General features: G+C 43.3%; 1 protein-coding gene across 5 annotated transcripts in view; it reads left to right on the top strand.

Annotated features, from left to right (window-relative positions):
• TRIO (trio Rho guanine nucleotide exchange factor) overlaps positions 1 to 27008 on the top strand; it is a 261688-nt gene that overhangs the window by 149306 nt on the left and 85374 nt on the right. For all 5 annotated transcript variants that reach the window (XM_044442897.1, XM_044442900.1, XM_044442898.1 and 2 more), the window contains exons 21-31: positions 269 to 391; positions 1381 to 1575; positions 1723 to 1838; positions 3031 to 3097; positions 4421 to 4530; positions 5160 to 5229; positions 5812 to 5901; positions 12128 to 12220; positions 15139 to 15250; positions 19168 to 19358; positions 20920 to 21021. In XM_044442897.1, coding sequence (XP_044298832.1) covers positions 269 to 391; positions 1381 to 1575; positions 1723 to 1838; positions 3031 to 3097; positions 4421 to 4530; positions 5160 to 5229; positions 5812 to 5901; positions 12128 to 12220; positions 15139 to 15250; positions 19168 to 19358; positions 20920 to 21021 — 1269 coding nt within the window. The remainder of the gene's footprint in view (positions 1 to 268; positions 392 to 1380; positions 1576 to 1722; positions 1839 to 3030; positions 3098 to 4420; positions 4531 to 5159; positions 5230 to 5811; positions 5902 to 12127; positions 12221 to 15138; positions 15251 to 19167; positions 19359 to 20919; positions 21022 to 27008) is intronic.

Below are 27008 nucleotides of genomic sequence, written 5' to 3'. Positions count from 1 at the left end.
CCTCAAACTTCTTGAACAATGCAGTGTACTGGAAAATTGTGATCAGAAGAGTCCTGCGTGTTTATGGGGAAGCAAGGCATGCTGTTTTCCATGAGAGTCTCCTTAGTCGATGGTCTAGGACTGTAGCCTGCATTTTTGATACCTGAATAATTAGGAGGAAGCACAGGAACAAGCCAGAGTTTCAAGGAGGAACCTGTTGCTAGGAAAGCCCTAAGTGGCCCTTAGCGAAAGATGCTATATAGTTCTTCTTCATGCATTTCCTCCTTAGGCTCTTGAGTGGATCCATGACAATGGAGAATTTTATTTATCCACACACACTTCAACTGGTTCCAGTATTCAGCATACTCAAGAGCTGCTGAAAGAGCACGAAGAATTCCAGATCACTGCAAAGGTAATTAAAGATTTTGCAAGCCGGGCAGGCAGTCCTGAGAAGTCCATTCTGTCATGGGTAACTTAGATGTGGTATCCCAATAGACATGCATGTCTAGAGGATACATCATGCCATCACAAGAAGAACGAGAGGAAACATTTCTCGGTTTGCTAGCAGTATCGACACAGCTTGGACAAAGAGTCAGCCAGGTGTCTGCGGCACCCCACAGCCCGAGGGGAAAACTGCTCTTGAGAAGAAGGTTAATTGTGCCAGTTCTGTCCCGGTCTTTGATGGCACTTAGTGGTACCTCTTATGGCTCGGTAATAAATGAGCACATATTCTACAGTGCAAGATGAGGTTGGGCATCATGTGGTAACGTATTTTCTCTGCCCCATCACTTCTTGTGCACGGAGAAAGTTGCACACACGTGACCTGCGCATGGTCAAGGTGGAGTTGTATTTTAGTCAGTTCTGCAAAATCGCAGCACCTCCAGTACTGTGTTGTGCTGCAGGGGTGGTAATTCTCTTCTAATCAAAGGGGGGATTCTTGGCATTTAGACCAAGGAGGAAGGGAGTGAAAGATGTAGGGGATCCATGAAGCACAAACACATGATCAGCAGAAGAGACGGTACTGGTTGAGAATGATGCATAAATATGTCGTCAGACTTTCCCCTTTCACCATGAGGACTGGAAACTTCATCACTGTGTTTTTTACCTTGTGTTCTTTATCAGCATCCTGTGTAGTGTACAGTGAGTTAGGAGAATGGTGGAGCAGATTTCCTAGACAGATGCTCTTCTTCAGATCTTTGCCAGACAGAATCCTCACAGCTGGAAACAGAATGTCTGAATCTCCCCTTCTCGTGTCAGTGGCTGGTATAAAATCAGATAGGATCCCTGCCCAAACAATCCCCTTCTACCTGCTAAACAACTTGAAAAGGGCCTTTGTCAGCTGGAGGGTTAACGGTGGGGCTGCCGTTCTTGCTACCACCCGATCTTTTGTGTTTCCCACAGCAAACCAAAGAGAGGGTGAAGCTGTTGATCCAGCTAGCGGATGGCTTTTGTGAAAAGGGGCATGCCCATGCAACGGAGATTAAAAAATGTGTCACGGCCGTGGACAAGCGGTACAGGGACTTCTCACTGCGTATGGAAAAATATAGGACCTCTTTAGAAAAAGCCCTGGGGATCTCTTCGGATTCCAATAAATCGGTGAGTGCCCCTGGTCGCAAGATGGGCTCGCTTCAGTCGTGTGCTTAAGCTTCTTACTAGACAGCTGCCTTGCCTCTTCTCCCTGTCGCCGCTCATTCTGTTGTCTTCTCTCCCCATGCCCACCCCACCTCCAACGTCTTAATTCAGAGTAAAAGCCTGCAGCTGGATATCATCCCGGCCAGCGTTCCTGGGTCAGAGGTGAAACTACGAGATGCTGCGCATGAGCTTAACGAAGAGAAGAGGAAGTCTGCCCGCAGGAAAGAGTAAGGCACCCCCACCCCGGGGAACTCTGCGCGTGATTTGGCTCCATGGGTGGGATTCCTTTCCACCCCACTTGTCTCCTTCCACTTCTCAGGAATGGCCATATCACGAAGCTAGCTTTGTCACTAGATTAAAAGTTGGCAACTTCAGGTGTAGACAGGTGCAAATGGTAAATTTTATCATTGTCCTTGCTCCAGTTTCTTGGGTTGCTCCCCAAAAGTGCACAGAGGGAAGGGGATAAAAATCTAAGGGTGCCAAAGTACAGTATTTTTCTGAAAGTAGCTTGCAGGTAATTACAGGTCATCTGCAGTCTGGAACCTCTGCTCTCCTGGACGAAATGCTTCCTGCTGTATTTGTTCTCATGCTTTCCTTATTTTCTGTAGAGGTGCTTTGTAAGGCTTTGCTCCCTCACTCCTATATTATATGTACACTGAAAAGTACTAATAAATTTCTTGATGTCTCTACACCCAGCCTAATCCATGATGTAGATATTCTGAATTTAGCATGCTTTTCCTGTGGAAATTGCATATCTTGACTATTAAGCTTACATTGCTTTTTTACAGGCAATTCTCAGGCAAGCCTTCTCTCCTCAGCCCTTGTAAAAGCAGTTTGTCTTGTGGCTATCAAAAAGAAAACTGATTCTTTCTCCCTTCGTAAGGGTAGCCAGCAAACTAGAGAAGAACAAATAAGCTTTTTTTAAAAAAAAAAATCATGATAAATCCTTTTGTGCACTGGATTTTTACCCTCCCTTTCCTGTTCACCATATAAAGCAATGGCAAAATGAGATAAGAAAGACAGTATTAGTATTTAAAAAACACTAACATTAGGAAAAGGTAGATGCTGATATTAATTCATTTTGTTGTTGAATAACTCCTGTACATGCCTTTCCTGCATTCCTCATGCCCTCTAGACTTCCTGTTGTTATAATTACTCTGACTTTTCACATCCCTTGGAACACCAGTACTATGGAGCCCTGTGTTTAGGGGAATGGCAAGCCATAAAATGAATGAATAGATAAGTAAATAAATATTCGACTTCCCTAAAATATTCAACTCCTGTCAAGAAATCAAGTTTGTTTGTTTAAGCTCCTTGTCTGTCTTTCTATTAGACGTTCAGCCCTGTTTTTGCTTTTAAGAAAGGGAAATGTACAATCCTACCAGCAGACTAATTTTTCTCTCTCCTGTTGCTTCAAAGGTTCATTATGGCTGAACTTATTCAGACAGAAAAGGCTTATGTAAGAGATCTCCGAGAGTGCATGGATGTAAGTGTTTGTCCCAGAACTAAATGATGTGGGTTGGGTTTCCTGTAGACTATTTTGCACAATAACATTGTATATTTTCTAAGGGGAGGGCAGAATTGTGCTGTGTTGGATCTTAAACGAGCCTGTTAGTCGTCGGAATTGTATTGGGCAACAGCCAGTGCTGACTTTATCAGCATCTTGTTTTGCTGTTTTGAAACGTCTGGCTTGATGATACACAGCTGCAGTGCAGTTACTCATTTTGGAGGACTGTGGACTGACGGGTGCTTTTGTTCAGGCTTTTGTGTTTTGTTCAAGGGGTGATCCCTGTTAATGCTTCCATTGTGTGTCTCGCACATTCGAGAGCCAGCGCACCCTCTTTGAACAGAAATTCCTGGTCCTTGTTAAAACTAGAGGAAAGCCATGCCCTGTTGTCCTATTGCAATGTCTGGATTTTAGGCTGTGACTGTGTGTGCTGTGATGCTATTTCTATTGCCACTATTTCATTGAATCGTAGACTCACAGAACAGTAGAGTTGGAAGGGGCCTTATAAGGCCATTGAGTCCAGTGCTCCGCAAAGCATCCCTGACAGGTGGCTGCCCAGCCACCTCTGGAATGCCTCCAGTGTGGGAGAGCCCACGGCCTCCCTAGGCTCCATTGCTGTTCTGCTCTAACACTCAGGAAGTGTTTGCTGACATCCAGCTGAAATCTGGCTTCCTGTAACTTAAGCCCATTCTTCTGTGTCCCACACCCTGGGATGATCCAGAAGAGACCCTGGCCCTCCTCGGTGTGGCAGTCTTTCAAGGATTTGAACAGTACTAGCATATCTCCCCTCTGCCTTCTCCTCCCAAGGCTTAACATGCCCAGTTCTCTCAGGCACTCCCCTTTGGACTTCTCTCCAATCCCCTTTGTTGCCCTCCTCTGAGCCCTCTCCAGTTCGTCAGCATCTTTCTTAAACTGTGGAACCCAGAACTGGACACGGGACTCAAGATGGGCCTAACTAGTGCCAAATAGAGGGGAACCAGCACCTTGCGTGATTCGGAAGCTATTCTTCTGCTAAGGCCACTCAGGATAGCATTTGCCCCTTCTGCGGCCTCACGCATGGATGGCTCCTATTCAGCTTGTGATCTGCAACACTTCCAAGATCCTTCTCACTTGCAGTGTTGTTGTTGAGTCCAGTGCCGCCCATCTTAGTTCATTTCAGTTTTAGAAAACCAGGAAAAGCTCTGAAAGGTGGTTTGTAAAAACCCCAGTGTGGCCTTCACACTCCAAGTATCCAGAGCGGAGCCTGGCTGGCTACTCCCGGGCAAGTTCAGCGTTCACTTTTTTCCTTGTCCTTTTGACCAGACGTATCTGTGGGAAATGACAAGTGGTGTCGAGGAAATCCCCCCTGGTATTGTCAACAAGGAGCACATCATTTTTGGAAACATGCAGGAGATCTACGAGTTCCATAACAAGTGAGTGAGACTATTTGCCGTGCTTGAGGCCTCTGAAGACAGAGCTAATGCGCTCTGACACATGGAAAGAAATACATAACGCTATTTTGTGTTTATCTACAAGTACATACAGTATCCAGCCACAGTGGGTAAAAGTCTAAGAGCCTCTCCTGGTATCCTTAATGCTCTCTTTCTATTAAGTAGAGGGTTTAAAATGGCCTGGGATTTATTCTGGCCTAAAATGCAATGAGATGCAAAAAGCCAGACAGGCCAGATTGGCAGGCTGTAGCATTTTCTTTCAGGTCTTGCTGGAGAAGGAAAAGATTGGCCTTCCCCTCCTTATGCACTTGATTCCTGCTAAGGATGACCCTCTGCTCCTATATTGAGGCGAAATGGCGACATAACCGCATGCATGAGCTGCCCAGAGAGTCTCTCTTTGATGGAAGGGTGGGAGTGCAGACAGATAGGCAGGCAGGCAGGCAGGCTGGGCCAAGTCTAGTTTGGTCCCAGGATTGGACGGCACAGGTAATTTGACACGGGGATAATGATTACCGTATGGCCACTAGACCAAATTCAAGCATCCGAAGGAAAAATGGGGGAAGATTGCTAAGTGTGTGTTTATGATTTGGGAAATTCTTCTTGCGTTGCAGTATATTCCTGAAAGAGTTGGAGAAATATGAACAGCTCCCAGAAGATGTTGGTCACTGTTTCGTTACTTGGGTAAGAGAGCTTATTTTTCTACATCAGATAATCCATTTTAAACATTTTGTGCCACTGTGGCGATGCTGCACTCCTTTGAAAAATAAGATAGAACTGGTTTCAAAGAAAGGATGTCTCCTTTTAAGGGGCTTATCAGTTTAGGAAAGAGCGCACTTCAACAAGATGCGGAACAGAGAACCTTAACGCTTTGCAGAAAGTGTGAGTAGGGGAATCCTTTGTTTCCGTTCTGTAGTAAACTAAGAGGCACAACATGGAATTAAAATCCAGCCCTGGGAGAATGAAGTCTGAACACCTTGTGACTAATCCTTGGAAGAGTTTGCTTCACAATATCACCTGGTATAACCCAGTTGGTTAAACAAGCTCACGTCTATTGAAATGGATGCATCTCAAGAGCTATGATCCAGATTTACGTCACATCCTGGCTGTTGTTTTCTGTTTCCTTCTTCCTACCTTATTGCTTGTATCCTTACTCTTGTATGCTTGTTTTCATCATCTGACTGATTAGAGCAAGGAAATGATCCTTAGCAAGATAAAGCTTCAAGCACTTGTGATTTTTTAACGATATTTGTGTTCATTTTGCAGGCAGACAAGTTCCAAATGTATGTGACATACTGCAAAAACAAGCCAGACTCCACCCAGTTGATACTAGAACATGCGGGTGCTTATTTTGATGTAAGTACAGGGATGTGATTAAATCTTTCGCTCTTCTGAAAGTATGTTTGGGGACATTTACATGCATCTACATGGGCGTATGTATGCACACACAAAATGCACAGAACCACACAGAAGGAGTTCATAATAAGCTGAGCAAAATCAACTCGAAGCAGCACCATGGGTTAAGTTGATGTATCATCATACAGCTGGAACCATTAAACTAACAATATCCACCAGTCCCCAAGTGACTGTTCCTCCTTTGTGCTGGGCATTATTTAAGATCAAAATTCTCCACCAAATAAGATAAGTGTCTCCAGTAAGGTTTCTAGTGGGATTTCATGTATACACAACATCAAGAGAAGCTTGGTGGCCTAATTTTAACAGCTTAAAATGCCCCCATTCCAAAATCATCAAACAGATCTTGAAAATCTGGATATATTATTTTGTTCGTTTATATGTTGAACGAGATTGCATGAAGTTAAGAGACAAGCTAAAACCGTTGTGATAAATTACAAACACTAAAATTTGATTTCTGTATTCTAGAATAGTTACTGTACTCACAACATATCCATGGCGTCATTAATATTTTGAAAATTTGTGTAATCCTGAAAATGCCTTGCATTTTGAAAGATAAGACTACCTTTTATTCATGCAAAAATGTGTGCCTGACTTTTACACTCCAAAAAGCAAGTTGCCCAAAGTGGTTTACCAAACGTAGAAACAGACATAAAAATGGCAAGAATCCATCATTAAAAATGCAATAGCTGAATTAAAAGCCACATCAAGTTATGCTTCAGAGAGCCAAAACTGACTGCCAATATCTTGGACATACTTGAATGCCATCTGAGAGGGATGATTTAACTTGAGAGTCCTATACTGAGCAGGGGATTGGACCCAATGGCCCTCTGGCCCCTTCCAGTTCTACCAGTCTATGGTTCTATGTTTAAGTGATGTTACAGTGGAATCAAAGGCATGTTTTAAAGAGTCAGTCCAGCTACCTTGGTACATAAATCGATTGGCAGTGGCTTTCTCAGTGTTAGATAGGAGAAGGCTTTCCAGACACACCAAGGATTCAGCAGAGGACTGCTTGCACGCAAAATATGCACTCTACCGCCAAGAATAATCCTGTGAATCTTTACTCAAAAGTAAGCCCTAGGGTGGTCAGCAGGTTAAATTTTAGTAAAAAAAAAATCTAATGAACAGTCATTTTTAATGACTTTTGAAGGGCATCTGGTTTTTTTTTTTTTTTTTTTTTTGGTTAAGAAGCCTTTAAAAATAAACCATTAATTATATCCCCACCAATGTAAACCAGATTTTTGTGGCCTGTATAAATTTGATAAAACCAATCCCATTTACATTTCCCTGTTTTCTTAGTTCATATAATTCTGCTTCTGGGAGTCATGGAGTGGAACAGTTAATGATCCACAGCAATGAAGCCCTGCCCTCATGAAGTCAAACTGAGTCACCAGACATCTTCCCAAGATCTTATCTTCCCCTGGACATCTTCCCCTATCTTCATAAGGGCTTGCAGCTTGTTTTTGTTTTTAATGGAAGCTGAGAGCCGCAGGTTGCTCACTTCTCTTTCTAATCCCAGTTCCCTTGGTTTTCATGACCAACACAGAATGTCAAGCTCTAAACAGCCTTAGCATCAATGATTTTGGACTTGGTGGAGGAAATAACATAGAGACAAAGAGAGGGAAAGACCAGGGTTTTAAAAAGTTACAGATGAATGCTGATATACTTATGTGAAGATCAGCTTTGTTTCTGTTAGGGTTTTCTACTAAAGCCTTAAGCCAGATGTTCCCTGGAAGAGGTTGCATTAAATAGTGCAATTTAATCAAAGATTAACCTATCCAGAAAATGAGTTATGGCTGCTGGACTTTCATAGCATAGGGAACATGCCAATAAACGATGGCTACATGAGCTAAGTTCAGGATGTCTGGTTAGGGCTTACCCTAGTAACCCTACCCTCATTCGATTTTTCCATGAATACTCACAGCAGATCCCTTTCACTGGACTGTGTTGTTTAAAATATATCAGAAACAGACTTTCAACTGTGCTGAACTCTTCTTTGGGCAACAGTTTTGAGATCAACCACATACATTCAACAGGCATGATAGTCTGGCAGAAGTCTAGTGGCCACTGCCTTTGGCATGGGAATACCCCAAGCTGAACGACAATGTGCCATTGTGATGTCATGAGTGACGTCACAAGCAAACAGGATAAGCTTCCTGGCTGAGTGAGAGGCAGCAGCGTGTCTAAGCATGGTCAAGATGAACCCTGGTGACAGGTGATGAAGGAGTCTATTTTGGGGCTGTAATTTCTCTGCATGGGAACTGGGGTGAACTTTCCTATGCCAGGTGCATTCTGCCTTGCTTAAATTAACAAACATTCATTTATTCATTCATTCATTAGAGTTATATCCTGCCTTTTTCTCTCTCAAAGAGCTCAAAGCAGCTTACATCATTCTCCTGCTGCTCTCAGTCTTGTCTCTACAACAACAACCCTGTGAGGTAGGTTGGGCTGAGAGTCCATGACTGGCCCAAAGTCACCCACTTGGCTCCATTGCTGAATGTGGACTAGAACTCTGAGATCCCCTGAGTCCCAGTCCTGTACTTTTATCTACTACACCACACTGGTTCTCAAACATGCTTCTGGAAGCATTAACTTCTTAAAGTTGCGAAAGAAAATGCACAGGAGCTTAAAATATTATATTCTGTCTTTTACAGCAGTTAAGCTTACTCTAGCCAGCATAGCATTACTATATGAAGCCTCTTATCTGGAGTGGCATGCAAAGATCAACTGAGAATAAACACACATCTTATAGGATTTAAGGTATCTGCAACTCCCTGCTGAGCCACAAACTGCGTCAGAAGGCAAAGATGTTCCTTTCTTTGAAAATTTCCCAACCTAGTTAAACCTTCGATAATTTGTAGTGCTGAGCTATAGCAGGATTAGGCAACAGTTCTCACAGGTAGGAGGAGCCTGGTTGAGGGGTTGCATCTCCTGATCTACAAAATTCTTTGCGATCAGATGAGATTAATAAAAAGGGGCACCGCTGATTACGCTTTCTGAACGGGTAGCTTCACATTCATTTCAGTTATTCTGTGAACTGTCACTTGTGTAGGGCCGCTAATGTTAGTAAGCACTGGCCAATGTGTGTAGTCTTAGGAGCCAGCTGACAGTGGCCCGGTACCAGAAGATTATTTTCACATGCAGTGTGGCCAGAGCATCATAATATCATTCATTCTCCCTCACACACACACCCCCAATAGCAGTTCCCAGCAGTTACCTTTCTGATTTTATGGGATTCTCCCTTCTCCTCATCCCCTTTCACCACAGCTTCTGACCCTCAGCAGGACCTCCTGGTAGAAGAAGAAGTCAGCTTTTACCTGCAATAATACATGAATGTTTACCTGAATTTAGTCCAAGGTATCAAACTAATCTGTCAGGTTACCTGTCCGTTTGGAAAGAAAATGAGTGGACAAATACTGTCGCCGTTTTGCCTTCTGCGGAAATTTCTTAGGTACACAGAAGTATATTAAGCATGAACATTTACAAACAAAGAAATAAACCTCTGGGGACCGAATGGAGTCCAAGAGTGAGTATCCAGGTGAATCATGAATTCCAAGAAGTATAGGGCTAAACTGGTTTGGGTCCCTTAAAGACTCTAGTTACAGTATTTCAGGGATTAGAACTGCTGTTCTCAGAAGACAGTGTTCCAAGCTAGGAAGCTCAGACTCTAAAGGTAATGTAGAAAAAGAAGAGGAAGGGGTCAAAAGTGTTATTGAAAGGCCAAAGTTAATGAGCTGCAAGATTAGCCAAAGGATGGGTGAGAGCCAGACCATCTCTGACTTGGGAGCAGGGGGACTGGAAAACAAGAAGGGTCATACCGGGAGGAGTGTGAGTTCATCAGGTCAAATGAGCAGAGCAATTAAGAAACATCTGGCATTCTTGCTCCCTGGCCACCAGCAACACAAACCTCCCTGAGGGTGAAGCCAGATCCTTTTGGAGAGAAAAGGAGGAGGGGGATTTAATTTGGAATCTGCTTCTGCCATGGGCAAGAGCAAACTCCACTAATCAGAAAATCACTATTTTGATAGAAGCTACGTGTTGACAGTTTTATTATTACTCTGTATCGCAAAGCCAGCCTAGCTCAGGGGAAGGGGCATGCTCATGACAGGAAAGAATGATGGTCAGGAAATCTGAGCAGCAATATTTCCCTGTTCGGGTAAGAATCTGTTGAAGCATTGGTTGCAGATGCAGCTTGTTGTGTGTAAACCTTAAAGAAAGATGTGACAAAATGTGTAGAAGCTCATACATTATTTTTGGGGGGAAAAGTATTCTTTGTATTAGTTTAGCAATAAAATCTGTGACTACACCCTGATTAATATTGGTAATTTTTTTTGCTACGGTACTAGTTCACTTCAGGTACATCAGTAACCCCCTTAGAGTTGAGTTGTAAGATAGGCCAGTATTATTATCCCCATATTTCAGGAAAGGGTGGGAGCAGCTGGCTTGTCTAAGACTACCTGACTACCACCTCTTCAGAGACAAGCTTTGAACCAGGAACTTTCTACTTTATAAATCATTCTCTAGCTGCTACATCTAAGTTTCGGTTAATAGGATTTAAATGACTTTTCTTTAGGGGACCATATCTTTTCCACAGAGCTGCTAAATGGCCATCCCTCCCTCTGAAAGAAACAGACAATTCATTCCATGTACTACACATGGACTATTTTGTAAATCTTTGAATAGCGATTGCGTGTATATGGTCACTCACTCCATAAAAAGAAGCCTGAAAGAAAGTAGCTCATATTTGCAATGAAGTCTCTCATTTTACCAGGTGATGAAGAAGAGCACATTCAGCTTAGATTTTGGATTAACAACTTTCTGTTTTGTGGTGTAAGTTAGTTCAGTACCAAATTCATCTATGAAATGGGAGGACGTGGGTTTCTTTTCCTTTGGATATTCCTCTTGGTTCTCTTCCCAATTATATTTACAATTGAGATTAAATGGATTTGTATTTGGGACTTCTCTCTTGTGTGCTAAATGAATACCACAGCCACAGCTTTTGTTTTGTTGATTTTTAAATTTCTGGAGACTTTGTAGGCAGATTTGGGAGCAGAGACCTGCTCTCAAAACAACCCACCATCTTTTGGCATAACGCTCTTTGTTGCTTAATGTGCTGCTCCCTTTGCTGGCTTGCAGGGCCTCTCTAAAGGGGGAAAAGCCCTCTGGACCAGTAAGCGATCCTTAAGATCACAGATCACATTCTTTGATCAGCACTCTCTCATCCAGCCCTCAATGCACCCATCGCGCAACCAAAAAATTAAAAAGAAAGCCCAGAACATTCCCTTTAAATTCTCTTCCTGGTCACACCCGTCTTAGCAAGGCATAAGTGATTTTGCTGTTGAGAACAGTGATATTTTAATAACTTTTAATATCAGTTTATAGGTTTTAATATGCAGCCAGGGTGGATCTGGATTTTTCCTGTATTATGTTTTATTTTGTTTATGTAAGCCATCCTGAGGCTATGCGGTGGGGCATACAAATGCTCTAAATAAATAAACAAACAACCTAGAATGTAACAATAAATTCTGCATGGCAGAATTTTCACGAAACAACACACGACACTCCTTGGCAGTTGCTTCTTTGTCCTTCTTGCAAGCAGGACTGACGTAATTTCTGTTGCTATTGACCACCAGTGTACCCAGTGCTTTAATCTCTGTGCCCCGAGGTGCTTACAACCAGGAAAGGTTAGGGCAGGAAAGCAAGAGAGGGAGGGGAGAGAATTCTGGGGGAAAGATTGGAAATTTAGATGGGATTCCCTTCCCAACTGCATGACTGAACGCTGATGGAACGCATTGGGGAAAAGCGAATTGGGGCTACTTCTGCCATTAAAGTACCTCTCACTAGCAAGAAACAGTCCAAAGGCTCCGTGTCGTGGGCTTCATTCTCTAAGTGTCTCCAGTATTTTTTACATTGTGTGAGAGATTCTTCATCATGGGTGTGCCAGCTCGGGAAGATTCTGAGCATGCAACATGTAACCCTTAGATGCAAGTGAAGCATAGCATCAGGCTGAAAAATATGTCAACTGACACTGGGGCTCGTAGTACCGATATTCCTCTAGAGAGGCCTGCTTGCATTTTTCGCATGGAAATTTTATCTGCAAACATTTCAGGTCGGCTTAACCTACTTTTGTGTATTCTTGGCTCTCAAAAGATTTTTGTTTCTAATACAGGAAATACAGCAGCGGCACGGGCTGGCCAATTCCATCTCCTCTTACCTTATCAAACCTGTTCAGCGAATAACAAAATACCAGCTCCTTTTAAAGGTAAGTGTCATTTTTCTTGAAATATCCCCTTTGCTTTCAGGAGGATGCCTCTTGAAAGATCAAGGGTACGACTGCCTAGTACAAAACCTGCTTGTTCTATCAGTCGTGAATTAAAATATGGGTAGGTAGCAAGTAGGAAAGGATCAGACCTGACACACCAGTACTTTTAAAAGGAAAAGCTTATGCATATGCAACCTTTATAACTGAAACAACGTACATACTATAGCTCTCCTTAAGTACAAAATGACTCTAAAAGAACCATTTTGACAACCATTATGGGTGAAAAAACAGTATAAAAACATTGTACATTATTTAATTTTAAAGTCATTTGCGTGGCAGTAGTGACTGCTGTAAATTCTTTCTAGTTGAGCTGGAATTTCTTTAGTATCAGAGTGTGTTTACATGGAATATGAAAGAGGGTACAGTCATCTGATCCTGCAAAAAAGTGCTCCATAGTTCAACATGATGTAAATTGCAAATAACAAGGAAAAGTTCAGCAACCTGAAAATGAAAGGAAAACGCAATTGGATTCAGACTCAAGACAGTGGACAAGTTCCAGGTGGCATTGCATGTGTTCCACACAGGCTGAAGGTGATGGAATGCAGAGCACGGGCTTTCAGCAGGTGGGCAGGAGCAGGTCGGTCTTTTCATACCCCAGTGCCAACATTCGGGGCTTCAAAAGTAATAACCAGAAACAAACCAGAAGCAGAGGCAGGACGAACAATACGGAGGCAATGTGTGGCACACGGTTCTCAGCACCCCTGCAGCAGCATTCTGCCCCAGCTGTAAATTCCAGCCTTACGTTTGTGTTCAGCTCAGTGCTCTTGACATGAGCAGAGGCTAAATTTGCAAACTTACTAGAGGGCTTAGAGTTGCTGCTGTTTCTAGCTTTGAAGTGCCAACGACAATCTGCGGTCTGGAGCCCAAGGACAGGAAGGGGAAGGCCGAGCTCCAGACAGCACCACAGACAGGGCATCTTCTCCTTCTTGTCACCACTGTTGGCTGTGCCAGAACAAGAGGCAGCTGGAGAAACGGTGCAGTGCAGGAGAGGAGCGATTTTGGGGGCTCCTGTCACAGCACCCCGCCGGGGGTGTTGGCCCTCCGTAGGGGCCCAACCAAGCCTTCCCCAAACCGTGCGACTTTGCATGGACACAGCCTGGCTGGAAGCAACCGCAGCGGAATCTGTACGCATCTCGGCCTGGATCCATGTCCGAAATATGGCACTCCACCACGTCGCCTCTGGCTTGGGAAGTAGCCAGGAGCATGAGCAAAGCAGGAAATGTTACTGGAGTTTAATCCAGCAGCCGTGGGCCCGTGACTTCAGAAGGAAGGCGCTTTCATTTGCCCCTTCTGCTGAGCTCCTCCGGGCGTTTTAGGAATAGACGTGCCTCCTGGAGTATGTTGGGCCAGGCGGCTGAAGTGGCACCTGCTGAAGCAAGCGTGTTCCTGCTCTTGGTTGTTAGCATTGGCGCCACATTATTCATGTGTCCGCTCTTGTTGTCCACGTACCAATCTTACCCCTGCCCCTCTGTATCGGTTTTAATTAAAAACGCTGCCTATCTTCCTCACACTCCATTTTCTTCCTCTGTGTAGTCAGCAGCAAAGTGACACATCTTGATTATATGCTTCAGAGAGCAAGGTTTCTGCACACCTGCTCAGCAGTGTCAAGGGACCCAAAAGCCCATTAAAAGCAATTAAAGACAGCTTGACAGATGGCAGAAGGCGCGTATGAATAAGCAGGAGAGAGACGAGAGAGCCTACATAAGAAGGAGATGGTTCAGCAAACGAACCTGTGATGTCCTGGCAACCTCCCTATATTGTATTAGATGCACTTAATTCACCGCCTTTGGATCTTCTCAAAGGTTCTGGTTAAAAAAAAAATGCAATTTACAGCATTTGGAGATGGGTTGCTGAATTTTTTCCCAGAATACATTAAAAGCCCATTGAGAAATTACTGGCATTCTTTATATCCAGTGCTGAAGCTCAGCTCTGCTGAAATGTGTCCAGTGGTAAAATGAAGTAAAACCAGTGGGGCAGATTTGCAATTAAACAACAGGACAGAATTCCAAATATGAGGAGGGTTTCAGACTCTACGGTGCATCTACATTCCACTTCACATGAGATAGCAGTGGTTAGGTTTAAACCTACCAGGGGTTTCAAGCCTCAATCCCAATTGGATCCATTTCCCCCATTTTCCCAAGGTGAAAAGGGGCTTGTGTTGGATTTGATAGGGGCCTCAGTCCTGTTTGGATTTGCTCCAGATCCAGTTCAGAGGCCAGGTGATTTGGCAAATGTCTACAACGCTCTGGAAAATAAGCTGAGTTTTCTTCATTATTTCTAGGGAGGATTTAGGGCCATGGGGGCAGGCTCCATATGAGTGTCTGAGTTGGGTTGATGTGGTGGTACATGGGCAGTCAAATGGGAATTGGCCTGCATTCCACTGGCTGCAGGTTTGGAGTGGTAATATTCAAGTGTTCTACAGCTGCTGTGAAAGCAGTGGAGGGAATGAGAAATCCACCCTGTTTTTAATGGTTTCAGAGCCTTTCCTGAAGTCCAGGACTCTCAGAGTCTATGGGGATGTGCCATAGCTCAAATGCAGAGCACATCTTTTGTATTCATAGAGTACTAGGTTCAAATACACTCATTTCCAGTTAAACTAGATCTCCTTGCAGCTGCAGTTTCCTTGGAACCCCCTCCCTCATCCCCCTCCCTCGGAGATGAGACTGGCCCTCAGCTGAGACAGGAGAGGGCCAAGCGGGGCTTGCAGGCCGGAGGTTCCCCATCCTGAGTGGAAGGATTACAGGTGACATCTTCAGGAAAAGCTCTCTGCCTGAGCAGCACCAGGATACACTGAAAAGTCTGTACGAAAAGATCTACTGGTGGAAAATGAGCTAACAGCCATTTTGGTGTCTTTGCAGGAGCTGCTCACCTGCTGTGAAGAAGGTAAAGGTGAGATTAAAGATGGCTTAGAAGTGATGCTTAGTGTGCCAAAGCGAGCCAATGATGCCATGCATCTCAGCATGCTGGAAGGTAGGATTCGCGGTCATTGATTTTCTCTGTGCAATTTTCTCGCTAATTGCTGAAAACCACCTGTAGGTCCTAGGCTCTCTTCAGTCAGTCAGAAATTTTCTAGGAATGTGGATGGCCCCTCTGCAGGATTTTGATGATAATAAAATGGGCACGTGCATGTCGCCAGCCTTTCATTTCTTATAATGCAAATGAACAGAAAAGTTGCTGCATTTATAATCTACCTGGCTAGACTGTTCCTGGAAGACTTCATTTTAAATCTGTTTTAAATCTTTGCTCCTACTATAATTTGATAGCCTGCCAAAAGTTACAACCACTAAAATGTGTAAGTTTTAGAAAATACAGCATTTTATTCAGTATGTAGTGATCTGAAATGTTACTTTCATAAATATTGATTATATCAACATGTTGTAGCAGTTACAGCAGCCAGCATGCTTAATGACAATAGCCACATTTTAAACAGACTACTGTTACGACACACTTTTTTCCCCTAAGATAGGAAACTTGCTGCCCTGGTCTGCTTTCTATGGTAGTCTCTCACTGCTCTTCTCCAGTTAGGGCCTGCAAATATGAGTGTTTGTAGGGCTTTTTACTAGAGATTCACTAAAACAGAATTGTTGGGCCGAGGGTGGAATCTATCAACAGTTGTCATTTTCTCAGGATGTACGTAGGCAAGCTCTGTGGAATATTCCTATATTTCTTTTGCACAGGTCAGTTGTTTAAACAAACTTTTGAATATTTGCCTAGCTGACATGTGGACATCATCACTGAAAGTATTTCCTTTTAAGATCAGATCTATAACTCTCTTAATCAGCCTGTTGATACTTGAATCCTTTGGTGTGTTATGTAGTAGAACTTATTAACAAAAACAATGCTTTGGGCACATACATTTTCTGTTTTGCGAGGGAATAATAGGCATGATAATTTTTTGTGTGCCACATCCTGCCAGTTCTTTTTTAAATATTTTACTTAACACTTTCTGTGCAAGGACATAGTTCTGGTTATCCTATTTATATCACCCTTCCTAGAAGCTGAATATCTTTTATAAGGGCTAAATAAATAAAGCAACTTTCACATAATACCATGGATGGAACTTTTTCTTCTTATAATAATCATAGGCTCTTTATTGCAACTGGACACATAAATTCAAGGTAGCAGATGGGCTTCAGACGGCTTCTTGAGAGACGCTGGCAGTGAGAACTGATACATAAAGCCATATTTTCTCTCCTAAAGAGGCATAATGTTAGATGATGCTTCAGTTGTGCACTAAACGTAGTGGCTTGAAAGGAAATACAAATTGGATTGCCTTCTTGTAAAACCATTTTCAGTTGGGAACCAGAACTGAGGCAACCTAGTTTTTTCCACTGTGATTTAAGCCTTATTCAGGTGTTGCATTTTAGGATGGAATAGGGGATGCATGGATAGGGGCCCTATTAGCCCTACACTCTCTGTCATAATGCTCTTTCTGAAATGTAAAGATCTCTTCAGCTATGCTAGAAGGCCAATAAATGTTTGACAGTTCATGGAAACCCATCCTCCACGAATTTGTTTAATCCCCTTTTAAAACTATTTAATTCAGTCTTCCTTGCTCCATCAAGTGACAGTGAATTCCACCAATTAATGGTGCTTTGTGTGCATTTTCTAGGCAGCACTGAGCCAATGTACTTAAGGTCTAGTGTTGCTCATGTTAATTATCACAAGCATCAGCCAAAGACTGATGACCAGAGATGTAGCAGTAGCAGGACTGGTCCAACAGTGCAAGCAATCCAGGGGGTTGCTGGAGACAGCAAAGTTTTTTGGAACCCCTATGAGGTCGTGTGCCATCTGAGAAGTCAGTCCTAGAATCCTTGTGGACATCTCACAGATGATAGAACACCCTTTTTGGATGCTGCTTGCTACATCAGCAGGGTTTGGTCTTATCACCTGGCTGGCAGCAAGCATGACTGCTCAGGGATTTGGGCCTCATAAAACAGTCTCGCTTTCCCACAGGCTGGATTTAAACATTGGTTTCTTTATACTTGCATTGTGTTTGGCAGAAGAGTAATCTAAATTTCTTTCTTTCTTTCTGGTTCTTGTCCAGGGATAGTACATAATTTATTTTTCAGGATAAAACTAACCTGATTTTCTTTCCAATGATAACGAGTGCAATTGAAACTAGTGTTGACATACTTTAAATCTAGAGCCTCAACAGTACAGATAGGTCTCAAATGTTTGCTTTAAAGACAGTTTGGTGTGTTACTACCCCAGTAGAGATTATTTCTGAGTCTTAGGCTAAATAAACTTATTTTTATTCATGAAATTGAAGGTCTCCTTACATTTCAGAGAATCCATTTTAAGATAGAATGTTAATGCTACATAGATTAGATACATTGAAATGAGTGAGATTTAAGTTATTTGCAGCTAACAAATTTCTCTGATTTTGGTGGGTCTACTTTATGTAGAGGGACTGCAGGTGGCGCAGTGGTTTAAACCGCTGTGCTGCTGGGCTGGTTGATCGAAAGGTCACCGGTTCGAATCTGCACAACGGGGTGAGTTCCCGTTGCTCTGTCCCAGCTCCTGCCAACCTTGCAGCTCGAAAGCATGCAAATGGAAGTAGATGAAAAGGTACCACTCCAGTGGGCAGGTAACAGCGTTCCGTGCACTTCGGTGTTTAGTCATGCCGGCCACATAACCACGGAGACTGTCTGTGGACAAACGCTGGCTCCCTCAGCTAGGAAACGGAGATGAGCACTGCCCCCTAGAGTCAGGCATGACTGGACGTAACGTCAAGGGGAAACCATTACCTTTACCTTTACTTTATGTAGGAGGAGACTACTCATCAAGTCATAAAAGTTGGAAGTGATCCTATAGATTCTCTAGCCTAAACCACTGCCTGCCAGGACTTGCAATCTGTTGTTACAGCATCCTTGATAAGTGGCCATGCAGCTTGGCTGGAAAATCCCCAGTGAAGGAGAGTCATCTGCTTGTTTCACTGTCAAACAGCTTGTTCGATCAGGAGAGTCTTCCTATTGGTTCTTCCCTTTCATGCAACTTGGGCAATTAGTTAAGGACCTATCTTCTAAAGCAAAAGATAACAAAGTTGCTCCATCATACCCTTCAAATTCCTGCAAATTTTTGAAAATGGATAACATATTACCTCTAAATTGACTCTTCTCCTTTCATAATCCTCAGAGACAACGTCACTGAAGTATAAATTTTATTAGTAATCAGTTAAAAGCTAAGGAATTTACTAAGATATGTTGACAGATGTATTAAGATGAAGATGTGAAGCAAAGCATGGACATTGTTTTTTTCACCTTTGTACCTCAGGGAATTCCCTTCCATGTTAACTCAACTGCCAAGGAACTTCCATACATTGCCACAGACCTATTACAAGGGATCCTGGGAACATTCCGGTGTATATGTGGGGGGCATGGGATAGGCATGTTGAGATACGTGGCTGCAGTTCATGAAGTGGAACCATGACTTAATACACACTCAACAGTCTCCTACAATGGCATATGATGAGGGGAGCGTTATTAATATATTTATTTAATTCATTCATCTGTTTTTTTAATACCACCCGATAGCCAAGGCTCTCTGGGTCGTTAACAAAAGTTAAAATTAAATGAAAGTTAAAAAGACACACACAAACAAATTAACTCAAAAGAACAAAGCCATAATTGGTTTAATGGTTAATGTTTAAATGAATACCTGTGAAATATTACTGATCATGTCATTGAAGGAACCTTGAAAAAACTTCAAAGGGATCCCAAGGTTTTCCAAAACAAAACTTGGAAATGCACTATAATAAATGACTTGCAGCCCCTTTTGTTACTAAATCCCAGTTGATCTCTCTCTGTCTCTCTCTCTTTCCCTCTCCCCGCCTTCCAACTCCAATTTCTCACTGTCTCTTTGAATTGCGTCAACTTGCTTCCTAGGTTTTGATGAGAACATTGAATCTCAGGGAGAGCTTATCCTTCAGGAATCCTTCCAAGTGTGGGACCCCAAAACTCTAATCCGGAAAGGTCGCGAGCGGCACCTTTTCCTCTTTGAGATGTCACTGGTCTTTAGTAAAGAAGTGAAAGACTCCAGTGGGAGAAGCAAATACATCTACAAAAGCAAACTGTTTGTAAGTTTGAAAACTACAGTTAAATTGAATAGACTGCGGCTCGTTCTAGTTGTTAATTACACATGGGTGTCTTATGCAAGGAGCCTTGAAGCATGGTGGCTACGTTTCCATTTGGTTTTTGGTTTTTTTAATAGCAGCTCACATTTCTGAATAGCGTTTTGGAGGTCTTAAGAAGTAGACAGGTGGTTCAAGGAGCCGTTCCCTGAAAACAACAAAAAACCCAGACTAGTGTGTTACCATTTACTGTGAAGGGATTGAAGAACTGCCTTGGAAGCTGGAGAGTGGGTGAGGAATACATGAAAGCCTGTGGAGACACAGGCACCCCAAGCACGTGATCTTCAACTGTGACCTAGAAACAGACCCACAGTTGACAGAAGCGTATCTCCAGGGCACAGACTGCCAGTCACACCAATTTGCGCAAAAGCTTTTGATTGACAAAACCACACATGATCACTTTTGTCCTGAACTAGGATTTGACCTAGAGAGGAAAAGCCTTGTGCATTTACTCCACTGAACCGTATAAAGTGAGAGTGATCTGCAACTGAACATCAACAGCAGTATGTCAAGGAAGAGAAGCAAGACATGTCATCTTTTGACTTTTGAAATTATTCCAATGTTCTGCTTCTTGTCCGGTATTATTGAAAGCCTCTCTTTGTCCGATGCAGAGTTCCTCTTTTATTCTGTAACATCCTGTTTGACGCCTGGAACAGAATGCAGAAAGGAAGTTGAGGAATAAAAACTGCTAGATGCGGCTATGGCAATCATTTGGGGGAGAAGAAAAAAGTGAAAAAATGGGTCCCAGAGAATGGAGACAGTTTGCCATGTCATCACACTAAAAATAAATTTTAAAAAATGCCTTTTTTTTGTAGGTGACTCAGCATTTTAAATAAACGGAGGCACATTTAGATAGTCCTTATCCCAACATTCACAGAGGCCAATTAACTAAGTTATTGAGTTAATTGTTAATTAATTAACAATTAATTAGAATCAAGGCTAATTAACTAAGTGGTTTTCATTACTAAACCTATCAAAAGCACCCTATAAATCAGTTGCATCTACCACCTGCTAATTCTTTTATCGCAAGGCCTGATTCTCAGGCTAGCAAGTGAGATTAATTATTGCTGATAAAATACCGGTGCCATGTTTAATGAATTCTAATGTTCTCAGTTTTCCCACTTCTGTTCACTCAAAACATTCAAAAACTTGGTAAACAAAATCACTGGATGCTTAGCCAAAGCAACAGACAATAATCCATGGTACATTCAGCTTTCTGTTTAAGATTCTTTCATAGCAGAGATTAGAAATTAGTTGAGCATTGAGTGATTCTAGTGAAAAGGGGAAAATGACTGAAGCTTAGCCATGAAATATGAATCAAAACTTGGGGTCACTCAGGAATAAAATAAGTCTCAGGCAATTGTTTCTCATCTGCTTTGACTTGTTCTTTGTTTATGACTAGGAGCACTTTGATTTTAAAATGCATTTTTTTTTCTGTTCTAAAACATTTTACCTGTGGTTAGTGTAGAATAACACATGGTTTCTCGTTTTCTTCCCCTAATTTCAGACTTCTGAATTAGGTGTCACGGAGCATGTGGAGGGTGATCCTTGCAAATTTGCCCTGTGGGTTGGAAGGACTCCTACTTCAGACAACAAAATTGTGCTAAAGGTAATTGGGAAGTATTAATGATCCTAAGTGTGTGATTTTCCTTGTTGTTTACTTTACTCGCCATTGAACATGCTTGTGAAGCATATTACCCATAATACAGAGCTTTACGTAGGCACCTGGAACTCACACAGCTGAATGTGAGAGAAAAAGAGTATTTTCCTTTTCTGTATCAGGCGCCTGTAAAGACCTACTGCATTAACACACCAGCAGTACAGAACTGTGCATTTTAAATCCTGATGGCTTTATGGTGATAAGCATATGGAGGGTTGTCTGTAAATCAACTACTCCTGCTTTTCTCACAATTCTTGCTCTATGTGGGGCGGTAGCCGAAAGCTTATATCAAATATAGCTTGTAGGGCTTCTTGGGAAGCTTGCAAGTCTTCATCAGCTTTGCTCACCTGGATTCTGCAATGTTTGCCATTCTTGCCGGCAAAACTACTGCAGCTCAGACAAGTTGTATGGGAGTGGTTGGGGAACAGCAGCATTCAAGACTTGGCACGGATTCTTAATCAGATAGAGAGCTGGGCTTTTACTAGGCCATTTTAAGACGTTCAGGTTCTTGACTTAAAACACCTCCAGTCCTACTTTGGCTGTGTGTTTAGGGTCATTCACCTGAGCCCAAGGTCTCTTGCAGGCTAAAGGAGGCTTCCTTCTGGAATTGCCCTGTATTTGACTCCAGCAAGCTTCCCCGAAATCTCGGCCGATTTCCCAGTCCACCTGAGGAAAAGCATGCCCACAACATGATGCTGCCTCCACCGTGCTTCTCTGTGGGGTTGGTGTTCTCAGGGAAATGGACACTCTTAGCTTAGTACCACACATGCCATTTTTCAGCAAGGGTGCTTTTAAAGTTTCCAAACACTGAACTGGCTTTGATATGGGTTTGTTTCAGCAATAGCTGCCTTCTTGCTAGCATTCCATAAAGCCCCGCTCTGTGGAGCATCCAGTTGATAGTCGTCCCATGGACAGTGCTTTGGAAGAAGTTAGCCCGTTCTTTGCATCACCCTCTGCCCCACAGTACCCTCCCAGTCTTGCTTTACTCCCTGGTCCCAGGGTTATCAGTTATAGAAAGAAGGAATCAAGTGGGGGAGAGATGCAGATGATTCACTGGTTTAGGAGAGCGTTTCTCCGGACCATAGTCCACTGCATATTGCAAATGGCCACAAATAACTGGAAGTCTAGGCTATCAGCAGGCTCATACTCCTCCCACCATGATGGGAGTTGGAGGGTACGAAACCAAGTGTTGGAGTTTTCTGCAGCCATGGGCAAAAGGAGTGAATGATGAAAAAGAGTGAATTTTCATGAATGGGAGTGACTGCACTTGGAATGCTACATAGCAGTTTTGTGCCACAACTTGAAAGAGCCCCATGCCATGTACAGACAACTTCTTAACTGGGAAAGTAAAAGGAGATTCCAAGTAGACAGCCAGATACTGGGGTCAGTTTTGTAATCTGATTGAGCTCATTCCAGCTGCTCTTGTAAGAGTGATGCATGAAGAAGAACTGCTCCAGAAACCAGTGACTGCTGGCACTGAACAGGAACTAGCTTAAAGGGGAAGGACTTGGGGTGGCACTTAAATTATCAAAAACAGGAGTCTGATAGGTGGAAGGCTGGTGGCATATTCTGCTAACAGCAAAAGGGATGCTCAAATATCCTCCAGAAGACTGACACAGCAGCACAAATACTGCTCCAAAGTTGCATTAATACACTCCGTTTGTCTATCAGACTAGGCACAGTCAGATGGCTAAAACTGGAGATAGTGAAAAGCCCCCGTAAAAATGTGCTGAGAACTGAGCACCGCAACCTGAGATGAATGCATCGGATTACCCATGCAAACAGAAGATGTGTTGCACAAATAGCTCAGCTGTTGTTTGAGCAGCGGAGGATTGCTCACTGAGAATAAAGTGTGCCTTCTTTGTCCATCACCGCCAAACAGCAGTTTTCCCCTGTGACAAAGCCAAATAGTTGATTTAAAAAATCAAGGGCAGAATTTTCCACAATCCTGGGGGAACAGGGAGAGGCTGTAGAATCCTGACGGACCTTCAGGTTGGCTGCTTTGTGCACTGACAAATAGCACAGGAATGCACGTACGGTCTGACATCCTGATGCACACACACCGCCAGCAAAAACCATGGGTCAAGCATGGCAAGTTGCACATCCAAAATGTCCTGCTGTAAGGGAAGCATGAAACTGGTGCGATACTTTTTCTCTCAACTGCCAAGAAGGGACATGCACACATTGCAAAGGATGGAGAAGGCCATCTCCCATGGAAGAGGAAAACCCATTGCTTGTCCAATGGGGCGCCGTTGTCAGTTATGCCTTCTTGGCCTGCACAAGCAGGTTGTCCTGCTTGTCGAGGTGCACATCTTTGAGCCAAGTGTGGGAGGGGATCTCAGCAGCTAAACTTCCTGGGTGAAGAATGAGGGTTACAGGTGCTTGTTCTTCTTGGCCTGGCTGAAACTTAGACTTGCAAAAGCAAGCATTTGCCAGCTTGTTCTGTGAAGCAGAGATGTACATAATAGCAAAACAAAAGTAGGCAATGAACAAGGCCTATCGAATTTGTTGTTGGTTCAATAGTTCAGCCGTCTGGAAATGCTCTAAATATTTATAGCCAGTGGATGGTTTGTCCCTTCAAGTAAATATCTCCAAGTTTCCAGAGCAGGTGGAAGTTTCTGCCAAGAACAACTATTCCCAAGTGGTATAGTTCTGCTCAGAAAGGATTAATTTTTGGGAATGGTAATAGTTCTTTCACCACAACCAGCACCACCGTTCTGCTTTTTCAGGAGGACAGCTCTTCGTGCTTGATCTGAAGGATCAGTTTGAAGAACAAATGGCTTGCTTGGCTCCAGTTGCTGTAAAATGGGCCCAGTTGCTTTAAAAACGTAAATGTCTGTGAGCAGAGGAAGATTAGAGAGTTTTTATTCCAAAAAAATTATGTGCACTAATGCTCAGGAGAGCACTGCTTGGATTTTTTTCTGGGTCCATTACAATGCCTTGAGCTGAAATTGCATATCCCAAAAAGGTCAAGGTTATCAAATCAAAGGCACATTTGGTCAAAGAAAAGGTATTCACATAGCCTTGGTAACACTGCTTTTACAAATTGTTCATGTTTGCTGGGGTCATTTGAGTAAATCAGTAAATCGTCGAGATAAACAATCAGGAGATAAAACAACCATTTTCCAAGAAGTCCGAGAAAATGCCATTCATGAAACAGATGGATGGAAGGGCCTTCCCTCAATTTGAAAGGCATTAGCAGATAATCAGAACCATCACATCTGAGGTAAAAGGCTGTTTTCCATGCATCTCCTTCCTCTAGTCTCACCAAATTGTAAGCAACTCCATCTTGGTGAAAATTTGAGCCTCGCTTAAGCGTACTAACAATTCCAGGATGACAAGGAGGAGATACTTACTGGGGACTGTAGTCATTCACAATGTGCAGGTCACCCAGCTTGTTTTTGGTGAACAGGCCCCAGTTGTGGGGACGGAGGGACAAAGGAAGCCGCATTCCAGGTAGGTATTCTCACACATTGCCAACTCTTTATTAGACGTGGGTTGTAATTTTCCAATAGCCATGGATGCTGCTGGGATTAAGTCAATGGCACAATCAAAAGGCCAGACGTGGGGGAATCCAGTCTACCTCCTTTGGGCCAAGCACATCTTGAAATTATTGGTGCTTTGCAAGATGGACGCCTGGGAAAGCTGGCTGCTACCATCACCCTCAATATGGTGGTACTGAAAGGAGGCTTGTGCAGAGAGGGTGTTGTTCAGGAGGCAACCACTAAACAAGAAGTGGAAGGAGGCAGCACCGTTCGGTCCACCCAAGAAATGTGAAGCCATGCTTGACTGGCCTCTGGATACTACAGCAGCTCTGTCACATAGAACTGAATTTGCTGTGTATGATTGTGGATGCTTAAAGCAAGGGGGGTAGAAGTGTGTGTCGCAAGCCCACCTTGTAGAGGGTTCCTGTCTCCTGGATCCATGGCAAGGGGATGACTTAAAGCTGGAGTCACAGTCTGGTTCTGCGTAGCAAAATTAATGTCCATGAAATTCATTGTGGGCCCTGAGTCCACCAGAGCCTCTGTGGGTATTTCTTCCCCTTATCATGCTCGCACCCACATGTGTTAATGGACCGGGATTTCTAATCCTTTAATCTAGCATGGTACACCGAATTCTCCCAGGTTAATGGCACCCTTCAAGCTTGGGAGCTGAAGTTTTCCAATGGCGGTCACACCCTCGTTTATTATCCCTCCTTCTCATGATGGTAACACAGCCTGCAGCCCAACATTGCTCATATTCTGCTTTGCACAACTTGGGTCTGACAGTGCCAGTTTACATAGGTTCTGGATCTGAGGGCAGGGGAGATGGGGGAGGAGGTAAGGTCACTAGCCAGGGAAAAGAATGAGGGGCTAATTGCAGCTTAGGGGTCCCTTTTGTGCTTGTTGGTATGCCTCAAGCTGGCTATGTTACCAGAGACTTGAATCAAAAGAGTAGGGTTTAGGCTGGTCAACCTGTGCCTGTTCATCCAGAGGTTGTCATTCAAGCCCTTTAAGTATTGTGCCATATAGGCAGTGCCATCATACTGCAAATCCTGCATCTCAAGCTGGAAATGAGTGGCATACTTTGCTCCAGTGTCCCAGCTCAGTGTCCCAGACAATGGTTCTCTTAGGTAGCTATGTGGATTCTTTGGGTATCACCAAAACATGTTGCATCCACAAATTCTTCGATAATTAACCTGCAGGGGATCATTAGCAGCCAAGTGTGGTGTCACCCATTTTCCTGCAACTCCCAACATTCTTTAGACTACAAAAACACCCGTATTGGAGTACCTGTCTGCCTGACCTGCAAGTGGAAATGTCCTGGCCGTCAAGTCAGAAAATGTTCTTTTGCCACCATCAAACACTCCTGGAAGTGTGGGAAGTTTTCTGTGGAGCACTGGATGGGTCCTGGTGGAGGACGCTGCTCTGGTTGGTTTGCTGGTTCAGCTGCTCAAAGAGCCATGATGGCAACAGCCAACTGATTCACTGGTCACTGGCAGAGACACTGGTGAATGCCAAAGGGAGAAAAGTTTGAAATGATGTTGTTATGGTCTGGTATATCTCCCCCACCATCTCTTCTTTTCCCTTCCTAGCAGATGTGACAAGAGGTTTCTAGCCACAATCTTTATTATGTTAAAGGTTTTTGGCAAGAGACATCCATCCAGTTAAGGTCCTCTAATTGTGAAGCTAGTTCTTGCCCATACTGGGAGTCAATTCCAAACTTAATTGCCTTCCTTCCTTCCCCAGCAAACGGATTTGGCTCGACTCTCAAGGAGGTTGACACTGCTTGTGATCCAGAGAGCACAAATTCCATATGTTACTTAAGTAGTCCATTTGTTTGACTTGAGGTTGAATCATTGGGCTGATAAAATCATGCCCTTTCCCCTCTGATCCTGTTCTACTGTTTCTCTCCACTAAACCAGAGATGCCCTGGTTCTTGCCAGAAATTTGACTTATCTCACAGCTCGTTGACCATGGCAATTTACCTAAGCATTACATCCCCACCTCTTCTACAAGTTGAAAGCTCCCCCTTGAAATGATGTCCTTTGGAAGAAGCAAGCCCGATCCCTACAGACAGTAGATATCAGCTGTGGATATCTCCAGCTCCTTTATAGTTGCCCTTGTTTCTCTGATTAATGCCCTCCTTGCCCAATCACTGAGCTGTGGTGGATGGCCTTCTTTAGGCAAAGTGATGTTTGAACCATATTCTTTCCATTTTATAGTCATCAATTGAATGGTGCTCCAGCAAAATTCATAGCTGGGGGGCTTAATAGTCCAAACCTGATTGGTGCTTCTGCACAACTTTATTGCAGACTTGTTTTGATAGTTCTTGGGTCTCTGCGATACAGTTTGTTTAGCTGTGCTCTCCAACAAACTCTGATATCTTCCAGAAACAGATGTATTTATTCTGAGATCATGCAGCACTGAAACTGCACCCAGATGAACTCCATTCAA

The sequence above is a fragment of the Varanus komodoensis genome, unplaced genomic scaffold (genome assembly GCF_004798865.1).
Source record: "Varanus komodoensis strain SLA01 unplaced genomic scaffold, ASM479886v1 scaffold40, whole genome shotgun sequence".
NCBI classification, from domain to species: domain Eukaryota; kingdom Metazoa; phylum Chordata; class Lepidosauria; order Squamata; family Varanidae; genus Varanus; species Varanus komodoensis.
This window is presented reverse-complemented; position numbering and strand designations above follow the sequence as displayed.